Source organism: Biomphalaria glabrata, chromosome 4 (genome assembly GCF_947242115.1).
Source record: "Biomphalaria glabrata chromosome 4, xgBioGlab47.1, whole genome shotgun sequence".
NCBI classification, from domain to species: Eukaryota; Metazoa; Mollusca; class Gastropoda; family Planorbidae; genus Biomphalaria; species Biomphalaria glabrata.
The window spans coordinates 43,467,990-43,489,807 of NC_074714.1; the positions used below are offsets into that span (position 1 = coordinate 43,467,990).

The 21,818-nt window shown below is 36.2% G+C and overlaps 1 protein-coding gene across 1 annotated transcript; it reads right to left on the minus strand.

Annotated features, from left to right (window-relative positions):
* Window positions 1–1,805: 1,805 nt before the first annotated feature.
* Window positions 1,806–21,577, minus strand: LOC106054074 (fez family zinc finger protein erm-like). Its single transcript, XM_056025211.1, has 2 exons — window positions 21,125–21,577; window positions 1,806–7,275 (listed from the first exon to the last, which is right to left on the minus strand). The coding sequence occupies exon 2, from the start codon at window positions 7,243–7,245 to the stop codon at window positions 5,203–5,205; it is 2,043 nt and encodes a 680-aa protein (XP_055881186.1). The 5' UTR covers window positions 7,246–7,275; window positions 21,125–21,577; the 3' UTR covers window positions 1,806–5,202.
* Window positions 21,578–21,818: the final 241 nt, after the last annotated feature.

Genomic DNA, 21,818 nt, shown 5'->3' on the forward strand with positions numbered 1-21,818 from the left:
TGTTTTGTAGTCGGTAGAACTGCTGGTAGAAACTAAACCGTTGTAGGCGTAATAAATCTTAACTAATGGAATTAAACAACTTGAATAACTTCCTTGTGAACAATACTAAATATAACTTTAATTGCGATATAAAAAGAATCAACTGAAGATAAATTGAAATAAATTTAGTAAACTTAAGTACGACTATCCAACTCACTACATTAACACAACCTTTCAGTCTCATGTTCTTGAGTTTTCTGACCTAAGACCAACTGACGACAATGCCACCTATGTTGCATCATTCACAACCATTTTCTAACCTCGTTCCCCCGCTACCATATAAAGATTTGGCGGCCTGAGCGTAACGTCACAAAACTAGACAAATTGGACAGAAAGGCAAATACGAGCACAGTGATGTGGAGCACTCTAGAGCAGGACAAGACACACAGAAAGTATCTGGTCATCCACTGCACCCAAACTTGTCCCCGGACGTCTTGACCAAATCTTGCTTTCGGAAAAGGATGGGCTTTAGGGCGAGAGTGTGAGGTCGACGTGTTGCGCGAATCCTCCACACTTAAATCAAAACTCCAGCGTAAGTCACAAGTCTTCTTCCCCCCCCCCCATCCAAAATACAACTTTCACCAGCCACATGAGGAGGCAAAAAACCCCAGTGCAAAGCCCTCAGCCCCCTGGATGACAAAGTGGTCATCATCGAACCACGATGGACGATATAAACAGACACACATACACTCAATAACATTGGAAGTTCCCCTTTCAGACCTTGTGATCTATAGGGCAAAAATAAAGATTATCCTATTCCCCAACTAATGTCAGGTACCTTTTAGAGCTGGGTGGACACAGAGGCGCCTAAAGATCCCGAAATAAAAAAATCCCAGTCTTTACCAGGATTCGAACCCGGAACCCTTGTTCGGAAGCCAAGCGCTTTACCCCTGAGCCGCCGCGCCAACCAAATAAAAAATTTTCCACTCAATAATAGATACCTGATATTAGGACAGTTGGTCATTGTGCTTGGCACCGGATACGCGATTGAACCGTTGATCATAAAACTCCAATAGACCGCAGTGGATCTAAATTGAAATCAATATTTATATTTATAGCTTGATGCAAAATTTTGTACTACGTTTTTCCAAATTCGTCTAATATATAACCACAATGTATTTTCATGTCACTTTTTCAAGTGTTTCTTGTCAATTATTAACATTATTACATTATTATTACATTAATTATTTGCATAATTGTGTGTAACGTAAATACATTGCTTTACTGCAGATGAAAATGTTTGCCTGAAGATCATATTAATATTCATATGTTTGTTCAGACTTCATATCAAATGTTCCTTTATTTATTTTTTCTTGTTGGCGTTTCGTGCTTATCAATCTATTTTATTTCACAAAATTATGTATAATGAATTAATTTACGAGATCGAGAGAGAAAGAGAAGAGAGGGAAAAAAAGGATAAAGAAGCCAATATAACCATTTAAATTTAGTTTTGATACAATACATTTTTTTCGATAGATTAGACCAAAAGAAACATATGTCTCTCTCTCTCTATATATAACTGAGCTTCAGACGTTTTCTTCAAAAGAGAATATTATTATATTATTGCATCGTATGCGTTAATCTAACGATGCATGTAAATCCGCCAAGTCGTTGGTTTTTATGACTGATTCAGGCAACACATTCCATCCTCAAACAGCGCTAGGATTGGAGCGTTTTTACCAATTTGTCCAAGCATATGGAGTACTTTTCAACATGGTGAGCCAAAAGGAATTTAAAAAAAAAAGATATTTAATAAAATTGTAACTTCTTTTATTATTCTTTCCAGAAACTAAAGAACAATGAATATAATCAAATAATGTGCACAAATTCATATAAATTAAACTCTTGTATATTTGGATAATTTTGTACAAATACATTTTAAACTACTTTGAATAATATATCAGATAATGTAATTTAATGTACATAGCCAGACAGTTATCCATTTTTACTGTACACATGCTAAAAACAATTCATACAAAATAATTATTTTCTTTGAAATTATATGGTTACATGTATGTGAGAGATAGACATTAAAGAATGGACCTCGTTCTCACAAAAATTGTCACATACACACATGCATGTCCCACCTACAGACAATCATACCCACAAACACACGTCCCCCCCACACACACCCACACGCAATTACAATACCACGCAAGGGCTACCTCCATTTTTTAAAAAAGCAGAAAATTAACTTTCCTTTACTGTTTCAACGCTATTTCTTCTCCCCGCCTCTATACTAGTTGTACATATATACTCGTATGGAGCTCAAACTATTTCGATCTAAATCATAGCTATCTATATGTCTTGCATTGGTAAACCATGAATCTAATTTTATTTTTCACCTCTCTATAGAGTCACACTGTTTTAAAACATTACGTTTGAACTTTCACACAGCGTTTATTTATGGGGGAAAAAGAAAAAAAAAGTTAACAATGATCAGAAAAAAAAACACATAAAAACAGAAATCTAAGTTTCTTCTTGTCAAACGGTTATTTCGCACCAAAAAAAAACAACAACAACAAAAACAACAAAAAAACAACAACACAATAATGGTTTATGCGCTTAAAAAACACCATAAACTAATAAAAAAAGAAAAAGTTATACAAAAGCGCACAAATTTATATATTTTTTGTTACAAAGTGTTCAACCTGCCTCACAGCCATCATCGCATTGTTCCAAATTAAATGTATGTTTACAAAAAAAAAATATGTTTTCATGCCTGCATTGTCACAATGCATTGTCACAGCATTATGTGTTATGTATATAAAAATAAACAAAGCTCTTACTTGCATTGTTGAGCTGTTCGCTATTGTATTATGCCATTCTTCCATAAAGAAACAAACAAATGTAGAAGACTCTAGATACCAACTCATTTTGTTTATAGAATTAGATCAACACGTTTTTATACCTAAGTGGCTGATTGTATTGCATGCTAATTGATGAAAGTAAATTTAAATCTTTAAAATAAACATTTAAAATAAAATTGTAATAAAAACCATTCCATACCAGGGAGACACAGAGGCGTGTCTAAATTTTTGTACTGAATGTATTGTTGTTGTTTTTTTTATGCTATTTTTAACTTTATTTGGCTGCTTAGAAATATTATCATGAGGAGATTGTATGAGAGCTCGAAAGGAATATCTTTTAAAATAAAATAGTTTTTTTTTTTAAAGACAATTCTTCCTCTATGAAGCTATTGACTTTCCATAAGAACAATTACCAAATCCTTAACAACTAATCAATGATAAATTTTTTTAAAAAAGGAACATTTTTTACCTCGCCCTAATACTCACTCCCCACGAAAAAAATCCCAGATTCCAAAAGAAGGCCTATATATCCAGATCAAAGACACATATATTTTATGTCTAGAATGGACATACAGATCTCTTCACACTATGTCGTGAAAAACGGTAAAAAAATGAAAATATGTTGTTTTGTAAAGTAGTTATAAAAAGTAAAGTTTTTTTTTTCCAAACACGATATTAATCTAAATTATAAAGCCATTCAATTGTATGGGTGGGAAGGCAGTAAACTATTAATTATTTAAATGTACAATCTGAAAACAAAAGGGGCGGGTGAGAATAGGGGCAAGATAACAAATGTTCCGAGTTTTTTTTTTAAATATATATCATTCATATTAAGAACAAAGTAATCGTTCTTACTGAAAGTCGCTTCATAAAGGTGGAATGAGTAGTCAAGGGTCCCGGGTTTTAACCCTGATGCAGACTGATTTTTTAATTTCTGAATGTTTAGGGCGGCCCTGAGTCCACCCAGCTCTAATTGACACTAGCTGGTGAAAGTAGAGGCGGTTGGCCTTTGTGCTAGCCACATGGCACCCTCGTTAACCGTTGGCCACAGAAACCGCTAGGTCTAAAAGGGGAACTTACTTTTACTTTCATTATTGTTAATTGTTTTTACAAAGCATAATTGAACTATTTAGAAAATGTAATGATTACTTGGTGGGACTGGTTAAGCACTTGGCTTTCAAACCTGGAGTCCTGGGTTCGAATCTCGGTGAAGACTGTTATTTTGAATTTCGGGAATTTTGGCGCCCCTGAGTCCACCAAAATGTAGTGAGTACCTGACTTTATAGTTGGGGAAAGTAAAGGCGATTGGTCGTTGTGCTTGCCAGATAACACCCTGCTCGTTTACCGTTGTCCAAAGAAACAAATGACCTTAACATCCTCCCTGCCATAGATCGCATGGTCTGAAAGGAAAATTTTACTCTAATTTTAATAATTTCTTGAATGTGCTACTTCACTGCGCAGTTAGAACTGCAACAGTTTCAAATTGTTTTAATTAGTATTTTAAAAAATTGATTGGAACTTATGTGATGTTGTGAAACATTCCCTGGACATTGCACTTCAACAAGAATAAACACTACCACCAGGAAGTCTTCGTGCTAAACCATAGTTGACCAATTCCCTAGTGTTGTTATACTCGCCGTGAAAGTTAGTGCATTTAGTTCAATTTGACTGACAACATAAAGTAGCCTAGAGACTAAGTTGACAATTGAAAACAATGTTTAATTGATGAAAGGTTTTCACATTTTCAATATTACCGCAAATGTCTATGTAAAGATATTTTTAGCCATGTTAACTGAAAATATATAAACTGCATGTTGCAAGTTATATTTTAAAATGTATATGTATGTATGTATGTATGTATGTATGTATGTATGTATGTATGTATGTATGTATGTATGTATGTATGTATGTGTGCATGTATGTATGTATGTATGTGTGCATGTATGTATGTATGTATGTAGTGTATCTATCTATCTATCTATTTATCTATCTATCTATCTATCTATCTATCTATCTATCTATCTATCTATCTATCTATCTATCTATCTATCTATCAATCTATATCTATCTATCTATCTATCTATCTGTCTGCCTGTCTGTCTGTCTGTCTAGTTCATTCTCACATACAAATTTTGTCTCCACCATATGATTGTATTTTCTTTTTCTTTCAATGTAACGTAAGATAGAAAGTACAGGTCAACATAATTCTTCCAAAAAAAAAATATAATAAAATAAAAATACATCATAAATTACAGGAACGTCTTGTAAGCACAAGTTTTCTGGTCCTCGTGTGTTGCGCGTCCATTATCTTTTCTCTTGTCAATATCACTAAGAGTTAATGTCATCATAATTTTTATATCATGGATGAAATTTTGTGTAAAAGAGTAGCAGCGTTGGGTCCGACGATGTAAGGCGACAGGAGGCGCCTCTGGCACGCAAGAGCTTGATGATGGAACATGGGTGGTCTGGCGAGGAACGCGGAGGGCCCGAACCCTCCCTGTCCAGAGTACATGTGTGAATGAGGGGATGGGAGATCCCGATGTTGGGGCTGGTTTGAATTGGATTGTGGGCTCATGCGGTCAGAGGAGTGCCCTGAGCCCCCAAGCTGGGAGGCATCGTGCAGTTTCCTCATGTGCTTTTTCAGGTCAAAGTTTCTGCAGAAACCCTTACCGCAGACGTGGCAAGTGTAGGGCTTCTTATCGTTGTGTGTGTGCATGTGGAAGGTAAGGTTGTAGACCTGATGGAACGCCTTGCTGCAGACGCTGCACTTGAACTGCTTCTCCGCGCTGTGGGTCAGCTTGTGGTTCTTGTAGTTACCTTTCTGATGGAACCCTTTGCCGCAGAACTCGCACACGTACGGTTTGTAGCCCTGGTGTATGCGCATGTGCGTGTTCAGTGTGGAGCTGCGGTTGAACGCTTTCCCGCAGGTGCCGCACTTGTGCGGTTTCTCGGACGTGTGGATGATTTTGTGCCGGCAGAGCGTGCTAGCCTGGCGGAAACCCTTTCCGCAGACCTTGCAGACGAACGGCCTTGCACCAGTGTGAACAGGCATGTGGCGGGTAAGGTTATAGTGAGCGTTGAAAACTTTCCCACACTCAGGACAGGTGAATGTCTTTTGCGATTTCCCAAGAAGCTTCTTCGATTTGGAATCTTCATTACTACTCGCAACAGAGCTGTTTGGGGAAGATAAGTCCACGCACTGATCATCGGCTTCCATACTGTCCTCTGTTTTCACGGATATATCATGGGGGCTGGATTCAGAGCTATGGGAATCATAAGAGCATCCACGCTGCTGGTCTGTCGATTTTTGAAGAGAAATACTTCCAGGAGTGCTGCACGATGATCGCGGACTAAGTTGCTTGCAAGGGGGTTCGTTCATTCGTTGTGAATGTCCTGAAATATGACCACTCTCTGGAGCGGTAGAGCAGCTTAGGTTATTGTTAATATTGGAATTGTTATTGTTTGAAGGACTTCTAAGAAATGAATGGTGAAGCTGTGAATGTTTCATAGACTCAAAAATGTTTAAAGGTACATTAGCCATTTGTCCAGCGCTGATATGGGTCAAGAGTCCAGGGCTGAGAAGAGGATAACACCGTAAGAGCTGGGCATGATAGTCTTCGAGACTTGCAGGCCTTGGGATCGCTCCCATAAAGGCGTGGTGAAAGTTAGGATAAACTGGACCCATATCTCGTATATCTCTGGTCAGCCCCGGATGAATGCCAGTGAAGCCGGAAGGAAGAGCAGCCATGATGGGTTGACCTCGTGATGGATCGTGAAGGCCATTATAAATATCCCGTGTGTACTGAAAGAAGGCATGATTGCCGGAATCTCTAGACGGATACATCACTGCAGCGGCGGCAGATTTGCCGTTCCGGAAATCGTAACCTCGTGACGCTGAAGATCTTGTTGGTGTACGTCGGTGGGACTCTGACGTTTTCATGTGGTGTTCCGATAAAATTCTCTCGTAGTCTCCAACATCTTTTCTGGGTTCCGGATTCGGCGTGGATGTCCTCAGGCAAACACCAGGAGACTTTCTCAAGGGCGAATGGGACGTATAAATTGTCAGCGGCGACGTCGCCTTCACGCTTCTTTTCAGCGGCCCCATCGACAAGTCCGTACAGTCCGACCCTGGGCTCGGTAGGGCAGCGTAGTGTGACGCCTCAGCCTTGGTGGAAGAGCTCTTCTCTGACGAGCAGTTGAATGTGGGTGACGGAGAGGCGACAGAGGGCGTGAGGGGAGTCAGCACCACAGGGGTGTGGGAAGGGATAGTTGGCTCGCGGCCCATGATGCTGTCGATAGAAAAGGGCAACGACTTTTTCCCCGATGCTCTTGCCACATTCTGTTTCTGGTGGCTTGATTGCACGCATGGATCGCTGGAGGCGTGAGACGTTGACATTTTTGTTTTCTGGACAACTCTTGTGGCAATCTAGAAAATAGAAACAAATAGTTAGAACATGTACAAATCATGTTCATAAGCTGGTCAACAGACCACTATAGTAAAAGAATGCAGTTTATTTCTACTCATAATATAACTAATTTAATAAAACTAATAAGTTTTAAATTAATCTAGACTCTATTTAAGCTCAGTTTAATTTGACAGTTCAAGGAGCATTGTTAGAAAGAGTGAAGGCAAATCTATAAATAGCTCGCTTTCTGATGTGCCTGGTTTCAAGAAGCATTGGTGAACTAAGTGTTTTCTTTTTTAAAAGCATATTTTTTTCACTTTTCTGAAAAAAAGTCTTGTAGCGTGTAGCCCAATCAAAAAATGTCATTACTTTGTTGGTAACAGTTCTGTTTCAGTAGAACGTCCTTGACATTGTTGCCTTGTCTATTTCAATCACTCCAAGTTTCCCTCAAAACGCTTTCTTGAAGTTCCATTATATTGCCCACATATTTTTGTTATATCGCTTTCTCATTTCTGCGTCCTTACTGCATTTTATTGCTTTTAATTAATTTTTTTTTATGTAAACCAAATCCTAAAAAAGTTCAAACCTAAACAACGAGAAGATTACTGCGATTAACCTAATATGAAAATCCCCAAAGATATATTGATATTGGATGGTTGTTTGATCTTGTGCTACGCATGCTGGACTGTTCGGTTCCAGTTCATACCCTGTCCACTGCCGTCCCCATCGTTTTATGGGAGATTTGGACTAGAATGTGAATTATCTTCAACTCTGAATTCATGTAAAACATTTAGAATATATGTACATAATTGATATCTTACGCTACCATTCTTCCTTATAATCCATTCGCTTTTCCACTCTATGGATTCTGCTAGCTCTACTCTGGGACTAAACCTGTGTGTCTATTTGGGAACAATCAGTTTGATGGTGTCTTTAAAATGTCAATAAAGAACACTGTTGGCGATGTGAAAGTCCCTTGGCTGAATATTTACTTCAAAACAAATGTTTGTCAGTGGTCAGACACACATGATGGTCCTGGTGACTTGGTAACTAGATAGGACACTGAAATATTTGTCGACCATCTAATTTGCAAGCAGTTGTATTGAAACAACGAGAGTGGTTGTTTTCTTTCCCCCTCATTAGTATAAATACAATAGTCTCGATAGACAGAAAGCTTTGGCTTAGACGTTACCAGAATAAAAAAAAAATCTTTAGTTTGCCTTAAAAAAAAATGGATTTCATTTTTAGCAACCAACAAACATTCATTCTACTATTACTAGTAACAACCGTGAGACCAAAGTGCATTGAAAGCAAGTCCGCTAAACAAACATCCACTTAATATCCTTCCGCGCAATCGAAATCATAACGCCTCTTTCAATCGTCATCAGCTTTTGTTGACCAGATGCACGTCATTGTTCCTCCTCCCCCCCCCCCAGATCCCTTTAAGTTTCCTCATCTCTATGGATAGATCGCACGCTCCCCCCTCCCCCACCAGGCATCGACCCATCCAATTTGTCTAGATGACGATTCGGTTTCACTTCCTCGCACGATGCTATTATGGCCTTGTGTGTTCTTCGCTTTATTTCTGTCAAGACCTAGAGGAAATAACAATAGCCTGTTTAATTAAGATTGATCTGTTGTTATTTCCCACATTGCAAAACCGTGGCCATTAAATAAATAAACTTATGGAGGATTCTCTTCTTACAAGTCAGGCTGCTAGATAGGGAGGGATAGGTGCGGAGCCTTGGGGTGGGCTTTGGGCGAGTGGAATTTAAGACCTTTGAACTCCATAACATCGTACTGCTTATAATCTGCATACGGATACTAAGCGAAGGTTACCAAACAGGGTCTGTCATTGGGAGTTCCACCCTTATTACCTACTTCTAACGCCTATATTAGACTCTGAAACTGTTAGGTCGCCTCTTGACCCCTATCTCTTGTGCCTTCTATGTATAAGTTAAACAAAACTTATATATATACTTATATGAATAAATTATCTTATCTTATCCTATAAATTACAGACGTTAAATTACGTCATGTGCTTTTCATGTATCAATCTAGTCCTGCATGCGACTTAAACTCTGTCGTTGATTTTCCTGGCTGATTCAGGCAACCCATTCAATGCTCTAACGTTATTTTATCCTTGCATAGAAATAATAAAAATGCTTTTATCTTTGTGTCTTTCTAAATATTTTATTAGTTTTGTTGTTGTTGTTGTTTGTATTTATATGGTTTGGTGTTTTAAGTCTTTTTAGTCTTATGTCCTGAGGTCCCAAAATTTAGTGATATTTACTAATGGTGTTACTCTAATCAAATGTGAATATGTGAATATTTGGTTTGCTCTAAATCTTACGCTCTCCTAAGAAAAAGAAGAAACTCAAGCCCAATCCCTTGTGATGGATGCTTACATAAGATTATGAATATTTGATCGAGTCTGCAGAGACATCCAATGAAAGTCCTGCAAACTTAAACAAAATCTTACCCATGTTTTTGTGATGTGCAAGATGGGAGGATTGCATCATGTCTCAGGTATCGAGTGAAACAAATACTAGGGCTTGACATGCATAGGGATATACATAATGTATGCTTGTGAAAGTAATAACACCACGTGACCACGAGCTCCAGTTAATACATGAGAGCGATGAGATCTCTCATTATCAGATCCTCAACTCTTATATTTTTTTACAAGATTATTTATATTGTGTGTGTGTGTGTGGGGGGGTATGTCTTTTAATCCTAATATGTACTGAATTAATTCAGAAGAAAACAAATTAAGAAATTATTTCTGTTTAAGATCAAAATTTCTGCACCATCCAATTAGTTAGCACTAGCTTTTCTGACTCAGACCTGTTCCTGCAAAGATTATAGATGATTGCGTAAGCCGGTCGAAGAATTATATTCTCCAATGTCATTCACAAATCTGTCAAACAGAATTTCTCTAGTGTTTCTAAGTTTCATTGCTGAGAGAAAAGTCTCAGGAAATGTCTACATAGAGGCTAAATGCAATGGAAATGTCCAAGAGGGCATCGCCAAATCTAGGAAGAAGAAAGTCTACGTGACTTTGATGGCTTCCAACAAGAGTAAATGTAGTATTGCCTGAATCCTGATTTGGGAAAAGATCACCTCCAAAAACACCAAGGTCAGCTTCTTTCAAGTGAGACAGCCGTAAGGGGTCTAGAAAATATGAATATTTTATACAATTAAAATACTTTCTTCGCAAAAAGCCAGCTTATCCGATCGGATAATTTGAATAATATTCAACTATGCACAATTCTTTAACGACCTAAACCAAAGGGTTGAAGACGTTCTTCACTTGGATATTCCCGAATGGGCGTTGAACTCTATTGTGTGTGGACAAAGAATTCAAACACAGAAACAGAGCATCGAATTGAAATACCTACAAGAGAGGAACCTAAACCAATGTTCTCGAACAAAGATAGAACAAATAACTGTTTCCACAAACAGGTTACACTATTATATCCTGAAATGTGGATTATTGTACACACATTGTGAATGGCTTGTCCGTCTTTCTATTTCTTTCTATTTGACAAAATGTGTATAAAATGTGCATTCAGCTCGTTGCGAATCTCATCCCAACTAAAAGGAACCAACTAGAAATTGTTGCTTGTGGAGATTTGCGGTTGCTGCTTACAAACACAAATGCACAACAAAATGTCAACCACATCACAATACTTTTTTTTAAACAAGTTAAAAAAAAAAAGCACTCCTTCAGCATTCATACCCTACATTTGTCATTTATGTACAATGCACTTGTGTAGCTTTTTCACTTAGGGGTCCATGGGCAAGTTTTGACTATCTGAAAGGAGTCCCCATGTCAAAAAATGTAAGTACCTCTGCTTTATAAGTCAGTAGTAAAATATTTTGTACCTAATTATAAACAAATATTTTTTTTGCTAATAACTAACAAATGAACGTAACACACTTAAGTTTATCTCATTATTCCGATTGGGTGGCTGAGTGGTAAATCACTTGGCTTCCGAACCAAAGAGTCTTGGGTTTGAATCCCAGAAAAGACTGAGATTTTTTAACTTCGAGATTTTAAGGACGCCCTGGAGTCCGCCCAACTGTAATGGGTAGCTGACATGAATTGGGAAAAGTAAAGGCAATTGATCGTTGTGCTGGCCACATGGCACCCTCATTATACGCTGGCTATAGAAACATATGAGCTTTTAATTATTTATCCTATATATCGCTAAGTCCGAAAATGGTATTTTACTTTTAATTCTCCTAATAAGGAAATATTTGTTTTAAGCGCTTTCTCTCTTTTTTTTTTCTCGATATTTATATTCCATTGGCTTAAATGCTTTGGTACAAACTTTCATTCTTTAGCCTGTTTAGCAAGTTTACTTTAATTCATTTCAACTAACTTCTGAATATGACTTTAAGTACTCGATTTTTCAGATGCTGAATTAGAACATACGTTATTAATATTACAAGGAAATCTCGACTGATTAAAACAAATTTCAGCACTTGCACTTTCTAAGCTCTTACTACGCACAGAAATCACGTCAAATTTGTTGATTACAGTCAACATTTTCTATTGGGTAATGGTTCAGGATTCCGGGCACAAAATAGTAACTACGCTGCAAAATAAACACATACTAATCACTGCACCACAAAAGTTCATTCGCCGTGTCTCTGACACTGCCATATACAAATATTTACTTGCAGTTAATAGAGAGCTATTTTCTTAGGTTGCTGACAAAAATATAATATTTTAACCGATTTCGCAATATTTTGTTCTTACGAACTTTTTGACCAGGTTTCTATTTCGATCCTTGTTTATTTACGTTCAATGTTTTAAGGTTCAGCAGCCACAGTTTTAGAATGGACAAAAGTTTTTTTTTGAGAGATCACTTAGGGAGAAACAACAGAAACAAACGATGTATAAATAGAAAGCTGTTTTCAAAAGAATATTTCTGGCACCTAGTTTTTTTTTAAAGGATATTTCTAATTCGTTTCTGGTGTTTTCTTGGTGCTACAAAACTTGATGTATGCGCCAATGCAACCCATTTAATGAGAAAAATAGGTTATTTTGATTCTGTTTTTGCTTGTTTATGGTGGAACAAACATAGTTCATAAAGTAAATGTTTAAATCTTCTTTCCTCCGTTCCACTGGCGCAACAACTTGTGAGCCCTGATCTCCCTTTAAAATATCTTTCCATTCAGATATCTCCCGAGATATACGTCTCTGTACCCGAACTCCAATCTATTGTGCATCTGTTTATACACGTTAGCCGTGGTCTTCCTCTCTTCTATTTCCTTGCCTCTTGGTTTGTTGAACAGTCCTATTAAGTCTTGTTGGTTTGTAGGTACAGACATATAATCTAACATGCCCTCTTGGCGAATGTATTAACTCACACACTAATTGTATACAGGCTTGAAATCGTCTTGAACCAACAAAATAAACTCATTTTTTAAAACAAATATCTACAAGCTTTTTTAAATCTATAAAATACTAAATAAATATAAGATAGCTTTAGCATTTCTACGCTGGTAGACTATGAAATTAGCACTAAATATTTCATACATGTTGCCTATTTCATTATCCATTTCACTCTATTATACCTGGCTTACTATGTAACATATTTGTCAACACTGTTTATGTGTTACACCAGGTTATATCAGTCGATTCACTAATACATATACTATATAACAGCGGCATATTTGTTTGATCCTAAGTGAAGTGGTAGGCCCAATAAGACCCCCAGAGTCACTGAGTTCCAGTAAAATGCTTTATGAATATCTCCTTTTATCTTCAGCAGGATTCCAACCCGTACCCTCCGATTCGTAAGGCAAGCGTCTCACCACTCAGCCACCACCACCCGCACACGATAGTCCAGCCTTCGTCCGATGAATCAGCCAGTGAATGATTGTAGGTACATTTTGTTTTATATGTAAGCAACCCTTACGTGGTAAAGCATAAACTCAGACAATGATAGATATTGATTAGACACATCCTAACAAACGTTTAAGATTATAAGAAACAATTAATACAATTGGCACATGTATGACTCGATGTATAGACTACCCTTGAGATCAGTGATGTAATATAACAAAAGACTTGATAGCAGTAGCATATCTATTGACTTAACAGTAACAGCCTTCTATTATTAATAATCTATAGAAATTCAGAGAAAAAAAAACTGGAACTTCATTGACATTAGAATCTGTGATGGCGATGCATATGTGTAGCTTATACTAGACTGAATTAATCCTTCACAAGTTGAGGTTCGTTGGTCGAGAGGCCAAACAGACAAAAATTAAAAGCTAAGAGATGGAAAAAAAAATAATTGGATATCACACAAGATATGCAAAGCAGGTTACTCCAAAAAAACAACAGAATATCTAGATATGTTCAATTTGTCATTGGAATGTAGCTGGATCAGTTAGAAAATGATACAGGCAATTATAAAATTCTCTGTTAGAGTCAATCATTGTTGATCAATAATACCATCATGAACGATGAAGAAGACAAGACATTATAATAGAGCATGAAAAGTTCAGGATCGTTTTGTATTTATCGCAAGACATTTGAAGATTTTGTCTATGACGAATAATTACGAATGACTCGTTTTTGTTTGAACAGAATATCGCTGTTAATAAGCAGTGCAGTTTTAAGTTTTTTACATCATTTTTTGTGTTCTTTGAGCACAATCCAATGTATACACACTTTCGTTTGCAGCCCACATAGCATCACAATGGAGGATGTGTCAGTGTTCGATGCAGGACAATGGCACGACATACACTAACAAATGGGGCAACTAGCGGTAATAAAAAGAAGTCGTGACGAGATATATATATATAAAGTTGATTCTAGATACTACGAAATGATGCAGGCTTCCTGCTTTTACATGTCATTTTTCGTTCTTAGTAATACACAATGTATTCAAGTTCGTAACTAGAAACAACACAAATGTAACAAAAGCTGATCGCTTAGTACAAATAGTAGTGACTGACCAATCTATGTGTAATATTATTATTATTATTTTTACACAATTAGCGTGTAATTGTCAGAACTTCTTCTGGATACTTAATTTTTTAAAAATCTTTACTGACTTTAAAAAGTTGACATACAATAGAAGCAAACAATATTGGAGAGTGTCGAATTTGATAACAACAGGACTATACGAAAACGTGAGTCGACGTTTAGCATAACTGACCTGTAGTGGTGAATTTCAGGGAACCCTAATTTGCGGTCATGTTTATTGACCATAGATCTAGTTGTTTTTTTGAATCATATAGCAAGAAACACGAAAGATTAACTAGGCCAGAATGACACTAGTTCAAGAAAGTCAAGACACACAGGAAGTTACTTCAGCAGACACACTTATTATGTGCTCATCTTCTCTTTGATAGGAATGGACGATTATGTGTCTCGGTGTCTGTGTGTGGTGGGGGTGGGGGCCTGGGGGACGCCTATGAGTGATGAAGAAGAAAGAATTAGATACACTCCTAGCTGTTTTCCAATTTCTCATCCTTGTTACAACCTTTTGTCACTCCGCCCTCAAATGGCCTAATGCATTTCATTAATTGGGTGATGTCTTGGTAGGGGAAAGGTCAGAGGTCGTGGACATGCATTGCTCATGTCACGCTAATCCTGACCGGAAGGTCAGAGAGAAGGACAATAAGACAGGGGGCTTAAATAGTCACGTGTGTAAGGAGATGATCTAAAAATGATGAGGGAACAGAGCTATAATGAAGCTAAAACATAACATGATGGGAAACAGTTATAACTAAGAGAAGCTAATACATAACATGATGGGAAACAGTTATAACTAAGAGAAGCTAATACATAACATGATGGGAAACAGTTATAACTAAGAGAAGCTAATACATAACATGATGGGAAACAGTTATAACTAAGTCCTAAGAGAAGCTAAAACACAACATGATGGGAAACAGTTATATCTAAGAGAAGCTAAAACATAACATGATGGGAAACAGTTATAACTAAGAGAAGCTAAAACATAACATGATGGGAAACAGTTATAACTAAGAGAAGCTAATACATAACATGATGGGAAACAGTTATAACTAAGTCCTAAGAGAAGCTAAAACACAACATGATGGGAAACAGTTATATCTAAGAGAAGCTAAAACATAACATGATGGGAAACAGTTATAACTAAGAGAAGCTAATACATAACATGATGGGAAACAGTTATAACTAAGTCCTCAGAGAAGATAAAACACAACATGATGGGAAACAGTTATATCTAAGAGAAGCTAAAACATAACATGATGGGAAACAGTTATAACTAAGAGAAGCTAAAACATAACATGATGGGGAACAGTTATAACTAAGTCCTAAGAGAAGCTAAAACACAACATGATGGGAAACAGTTATAACTAAGTCATATGAGAAGCTAAAACACAACATGATGGGAAACAGTTGTAACTAAGTCCTATGAGAAGCTAAAACACAACATGATGTGAAACAGTTATATCTAAGAGAAGCTAAAACACAACTTGATGGGAAACAGTTATAACTAAGTCCTAAGAGAAGCTAAAACACAACATGATGGGAAACAGTTATATCTAAGAGAAGCTAAAACACAACATGATGGGAAACAGTTATATCTAAGAGAAGCTAAAACACAACATGATGGGAAACAGTTATAACTAAGTCCTAAGAGAAGCTAAAACACAACATGATCGGAAACAGTTATAACTAAGTCCTATGAGAAGCTAAAACACAACATGATGGGAAACAGTTATATTTAAGTGAAGGTAAAACCCAACGGGGTTTTATTGAAATGAAACTAAAACACAACAGAATGTTGACAAGTTAAATCTAAATATAGATGAAACCCAAAATGATTGTAGGAAAGTTAGATCTAACTGAAGCTAAAACCAAAACGATTGGGAAAGTTAGATCTAAATGAAGCTAAAACCAAAATGATTGGCAAAGTTAGATCTAAATGAAGCTAAAACCAAAATGATTGGGAAAGTTAGATCTAAATGAAGCTAAAACACAGATAAGGATAAAACTAGTGTATTTAAGTTAAGATTTAAAAAAAATATCACACGATGTATTCATATTCGAGAACAAAAATCTCAAAATAAAGTGGTCATTTGTTGTAAACTTGTATGTCTGAGAAATATATACATTTTTTATATGCATAAAGATGAAAAGAATAATTTCGTACATTACGTGATCATTCAGACCCATCTGTGCCCTACCTATTTTGTCATTAGCACAGTAGATAAATTCGTTGCCATTTGATAAATCACATCAAATAGAAAGTTAGTTTTTTAAACAATCTTCTCTGATATACTGATTGTTAAAAAGTCTCTAACAGTAGGCCTAGTATAGCTTCAGAAAGAAATAAAATCATTCGATTTGTTCTCATGAACCACATTTTCCTTATAACTTTGGGCTTTCATTTAGTAAAATATAAAAGACAAACAAACAAAGCAATGTTTCCATGATAGTAGCTCAGAGCACTTCAGTTCAATAATATGTATCCAATATGCTAGGTACATCCGTTATATTGCATCAAAAGATCGGCCTAATCAATTCTAGATCTTTTTGATTATCCCCGAATAAAATTCAAAAGAGATTAAAAAAAAGTATCTACGAATTAGACTACAATATCAGTTTCAATTACTTTAACAAACAGTTAAGAATAAATCTTCTATAAATTTTAATAATTAAGTTCAGTCTGTATTTCTACGTATAATTTATGAGAAAGTCAATCCTGTGTACTCCAAAGGGATATGTACCAAGCGCACTATTTCTCCATCCTTGGAATGAGCCAAGCAAACGATGGTTCAATCTTGAAGAAGTATAGAAAACTTGGAAAGATCCAAGGACAACGTTAAGATAGATCACAATGATAAGTCATTTAGGCCGCAGGGATAAGTCAATAGAATAGATCATAATGATAAGTCATTTCAGCCACAGGGATAAGTCACTAGAATAGATCACAATGATAAGTCATTTAGGCCACAGGGATAAATCACTAGAATAGATCACAATGATAAGTCATTCAGCCACAGGGATAAATCACTAGAATAGATCACAATGATAAGTCATTTAGGCCACAGGGATAAATCACTAGAATAGATCACAATGATAAGTCATTTAGGCCACAGGGATAAATCAATAGAATAGATCACAATGATAAGTCATTTAGGCCACAGGGATAAATCACTAGAAAAGATCACAATGATAAGTCATTTAGGCCACAGGGATAAATCAATAGAATAGATCACAATGATAAGTCATTTAGGCCACAGGGATAAATCAATAGAATAGATCACAATGATAAGTCTTTTAGGCCACAGGGATAAGTCACTAAAATAATTCACAAAGATACATTTCCTGTCTCAAAAAGTTTGCAGTTATAAACAGGACCGGATCTACACTTATTAAGATCCTAAGCTATTTGAGATAAGGGGCCCTTTGTAATCAACAAGACAAAGTTCCCTTTACTTTTTCTTCAAAATAATTTAAAATATCCGTGAAAAAATGTGTGGCTTGGGGGCCCTAAGGATCAGTTTATGTTAACTTTACCCATATATTAAATATGAGTCTGGAATCGCTATTTCTTTGTAATATTTATTTTAAGGGAAGCGCGAAGCATCCTTTTAAACTACTGGTGGGTCCATAGTAGAGAGAATCTAATCACACGGAGTACCAGTACATAGATTTATCTCTTTTAGTAAAGCTGGCCTTAATTAATAGATTGTATGCAATTATATTTGTAATAAAGCTTGAACTACGAATGATATGTTATATATTTGTTAGGAAGATACAAACTCCTGTAGTTCTATTAGAAGAAAGTTAACGACTCAGGGATAGAATGTAGAAACACTACTTCAACATTGCTTAGTTTATTTTAGTTATACAACTATGTATAAGGGGAATGATAGGATGGGTTAGGTCAGTGGATGGGTTAGGTCAGTGGATGGGTTAGGTCAGTGGATGGGTTAGGTCAGTGAATAAGTTAGGTCAGTGGATGGGTTAGGTCAGTGAATACGTTAGGTCAGTGGATGGGTTAGGTCAGTGGATGGGTTAGGTCAGTGAATAAGTTAGGTCAGTGGATGGGTTAGGTCAGTGGATGGGTTAGGTCAGTGGATGGCCTATCTTTATGGTCCTGGGATGGAGGACCGTAAAGAAATGCTTCACGTTTATAGCCCGTGGATCGTAGTTTGGGTATCACTGGTTAAGGTGACATGTTCAACACTACAGATACGTAAGTTTGAAGTTCGGAAGTTAAAGAAATATTGGATTCTGCCTGCCATATTTGGTTTGTCATTATGGTTTGCCTACCTGATTGTCCTATCAAAAAAACCTATATTAGACCAGTCATACAAGGAATTCACTTACTCGACAGTCATAGATCAATTATATTTTTATTAACTTAATCTATCCGAAGTTTGATCCCAGAACTGTTTGGCGTTATGATAAAGCCTACATGAATTTTTATTAAAGATAGATTCTAACATGGTTGGTCAAGATCAATTTGTAACGGGCTGAAACCTGTCCTACATGTGAACTAGTATTTAGATATGTAGGGCCTACGTGATAGTAAGTTGTTTTAAATCTGGCAAAAATTACAGTGATATTTCCTACAGCTTTGTTAATGATAATCAAATGCCGCTTGTGTTTGTAATTCAAAAAATCTATAAATGAAATACTGGTCATAAGTAACTAATAATAGTTGAGGGCTACTTTTAAATCCATGATGTCTTGTGATATATTTTGTACATGTAATCTTCCAGCTTTGAAGTAGGTTATCTTTTTTCTCTCTCTTCTTGAAGCGAAACAATTAGGTCCTAAGTTTTCTGTACAAACGGTTTCAATATTCAATTTGGTCCTTTCCCGCTTCATCGTTAACATTGTTTGTTTTTTAACATCTTGTTTGAATCATTTTTACGAGATATTTCTGTTTTATGTTTGTATATTAGTTTAAAACACATTCTTATAATTCCGTATATAGTGTAATAACACTATTAACAAAATCAAAGGACTATTTGGTATATATTGAATTGCTGGGTAAGCGCTCTAAAATCAACAAACGTAAGGCTAGTAAGCTACCAGATACACGAGACATACATTATTGAATGTCTCAGCACTCAATGAAGGCTTTGTAAATATGTCACAGAAATTCGCTACCCCAGAGAATACTTTAAACGCTACTCAACAATTCAAAATCTAGAGACAGTATACTCTCCGATGACACCTAACCGTTTGACTGTCAATATATTCTACTTGCAAAATAGAAACACAAAAATAAACAAGAATAACAATTAATAAATAAAAACACAAGTAACTACCTTCATGTATTTTTGTTTTATGATTAAAAATTGAGGTTTTAGTGTAAAAGGCTTTCGTTACAAAACATCGCAAACAAAACAACAAAGTTTATCCCATTTTCTTGTCAGCGATTAAAAATAAAATCTTTGCGATGACTTTGTATATAGTTTTACAGGTGAACGACTCGCAAGGAAAGTACATCTATCCGGACATATATAATGTATAAAAGGAAATATTTTTTTTCAATATATAAATAAACAAATAATGCCGGAAGCAGTTTATTATTTCGTAAAGTTATTATTTTTTTCTAAGAAACTTGACAGACGTAGACAAAAGATGCTCTACCTATGTAGTCTCTACAGTTACCAAAGTATCGATCAGTCTCAATCAGTTCTATAATTACAACGTCATCTTGAATGACATTTAATCGATCCGATCTTGAAGTTGTGTGATGGCACAGATAAATGATACACCCAGATAAACATATTTCAAGGAATCTACTTTCTACTGAGCATTGCTAGACCTACTCTGCGGTATGGGGACGCTAGAGTCTAGTCACTAAACCTATAAGCTTGGTCTTATTAGAAGGATAAAATAGATTTTATATTTGTATATTTACCTAACAGTTTGTGTCAAGTAATTTGTTTGATTTTAAGGTTTAGATTTTTACTTTCCTATTTTCTCGGCATTGTGTCTATCAACATTTTCCAAAAAGATATTGAAGCCGTGTTTGACACGAAACTAGCAAGCGTTAATATTTAGTAGGCTTTATGTTATAAATAATATATATAAATAGTTTTAATGACCAAAACAAAACCAAAAAATGATGTCTTAATTTTTAAGTTAGGCCCAAATGATTGCAAATGTCTAGGGATATAAAAATAAATTGATGTTTAAAGTAAAAACTTAATGAATATTCAAATGTGTTTAGTTTTCAGGTAAATCAACAAATTTCTTTAAATTTAAGAATAACGAATCGCATTTGTAAATTTTCTCAGAGTTTTAATTTGAGCAGAGTTGAAGAGAACGTATATACATGCAGGCCGTTTCTAGATTGAAATATCGCGTTTTAGAGGAAATAATACTAGGAGACATAAAACACATTAGTAACAAAAAATTAATTTCCCGTTTCGAGAGAATCGTAGACAATAATGTTATTCCGTTTTAGTTGTAGCTTGTGGAAGATTTTAATTTACGCCAAAGTTTTGAAACAAAAATATAGATACATAAATAATAAAAACAAAAAAATAAATAAAAAAGACCACTTGCAATTTTAAGAAGGAATATTAAGGTTCGTTCTAAAATTAAATTGGTTTGTTTGTTCTAGATAGCATTGACAGTTACATATCGAGAATTGTAAATGTTGAACTGATCTTGAATTAAGTTTCAAGACGTATCTCGTACTTGAAGAGATTTGATCATTTTGAACACAATGTAACTATATGAGAATTGATAGGCCTACGGTTTAAAACAACTTTATGGACCGTTTCATTGACGTGACACGTAAGTCAGCGTGTTTATCTTTTATCAAAATGAAGAGCAGTGAACAGACTATAGAAGTGTATTTAAAAGCAACTTACTTAGATGTGAATTATCATTTAAACATCACTAGGAGAGTCTAGCAGGTAGACTAAACGGTGGTCAGTTCCCAAGTGAACACCAAGTTGGAAATGGCCAATGTCCAAGTTTTGTTGTGGCTGAACACTGAACGTATCACAAACTGCTCGGCAAATAGTCGGATCCAAACTGAGCCTCGCTATGATGCTGTCAGAAGTTATATAAGGTCTGCAACTACTCCCAAAAGGCACATCTCGCATCGCGCGCCCTTATGGAACGGGCGGACCTCTTGTCAGGGAAGGGGCGCGACACGAACTGAAATAATGAAATGACACAAACAGGCGAAGAAGTTGTCACAAAGAAGTCGTCACTAAGTTTCCAGTTTTCATGAAGATCCAGTTGATTTTTTTTTTCCTGTTAAGATATGTATATGGGAGGGAAATGTGCCCCCTTTTATCAGCGGCACCCTCCACCCAGTTCGGCTGTTTAGTCACGGTACATACTGGTTGGTTTAGAAAACCATTTTTTTTTTGTTATCGTCAGTGTGACGATGTGCCGAATACATGCAGATGTAGTGTGGAGATGACAGCGTGGTGTCGTCAAGTTGAGGGGGGGGGGGTGAGACAGCACAGAGCACCCGACATTTGCGGCCGCGACAAACTGACACGCGGAACCACGCCCACTTTCCTGTCATGCGCTGTCCTCCATTGCTCATCG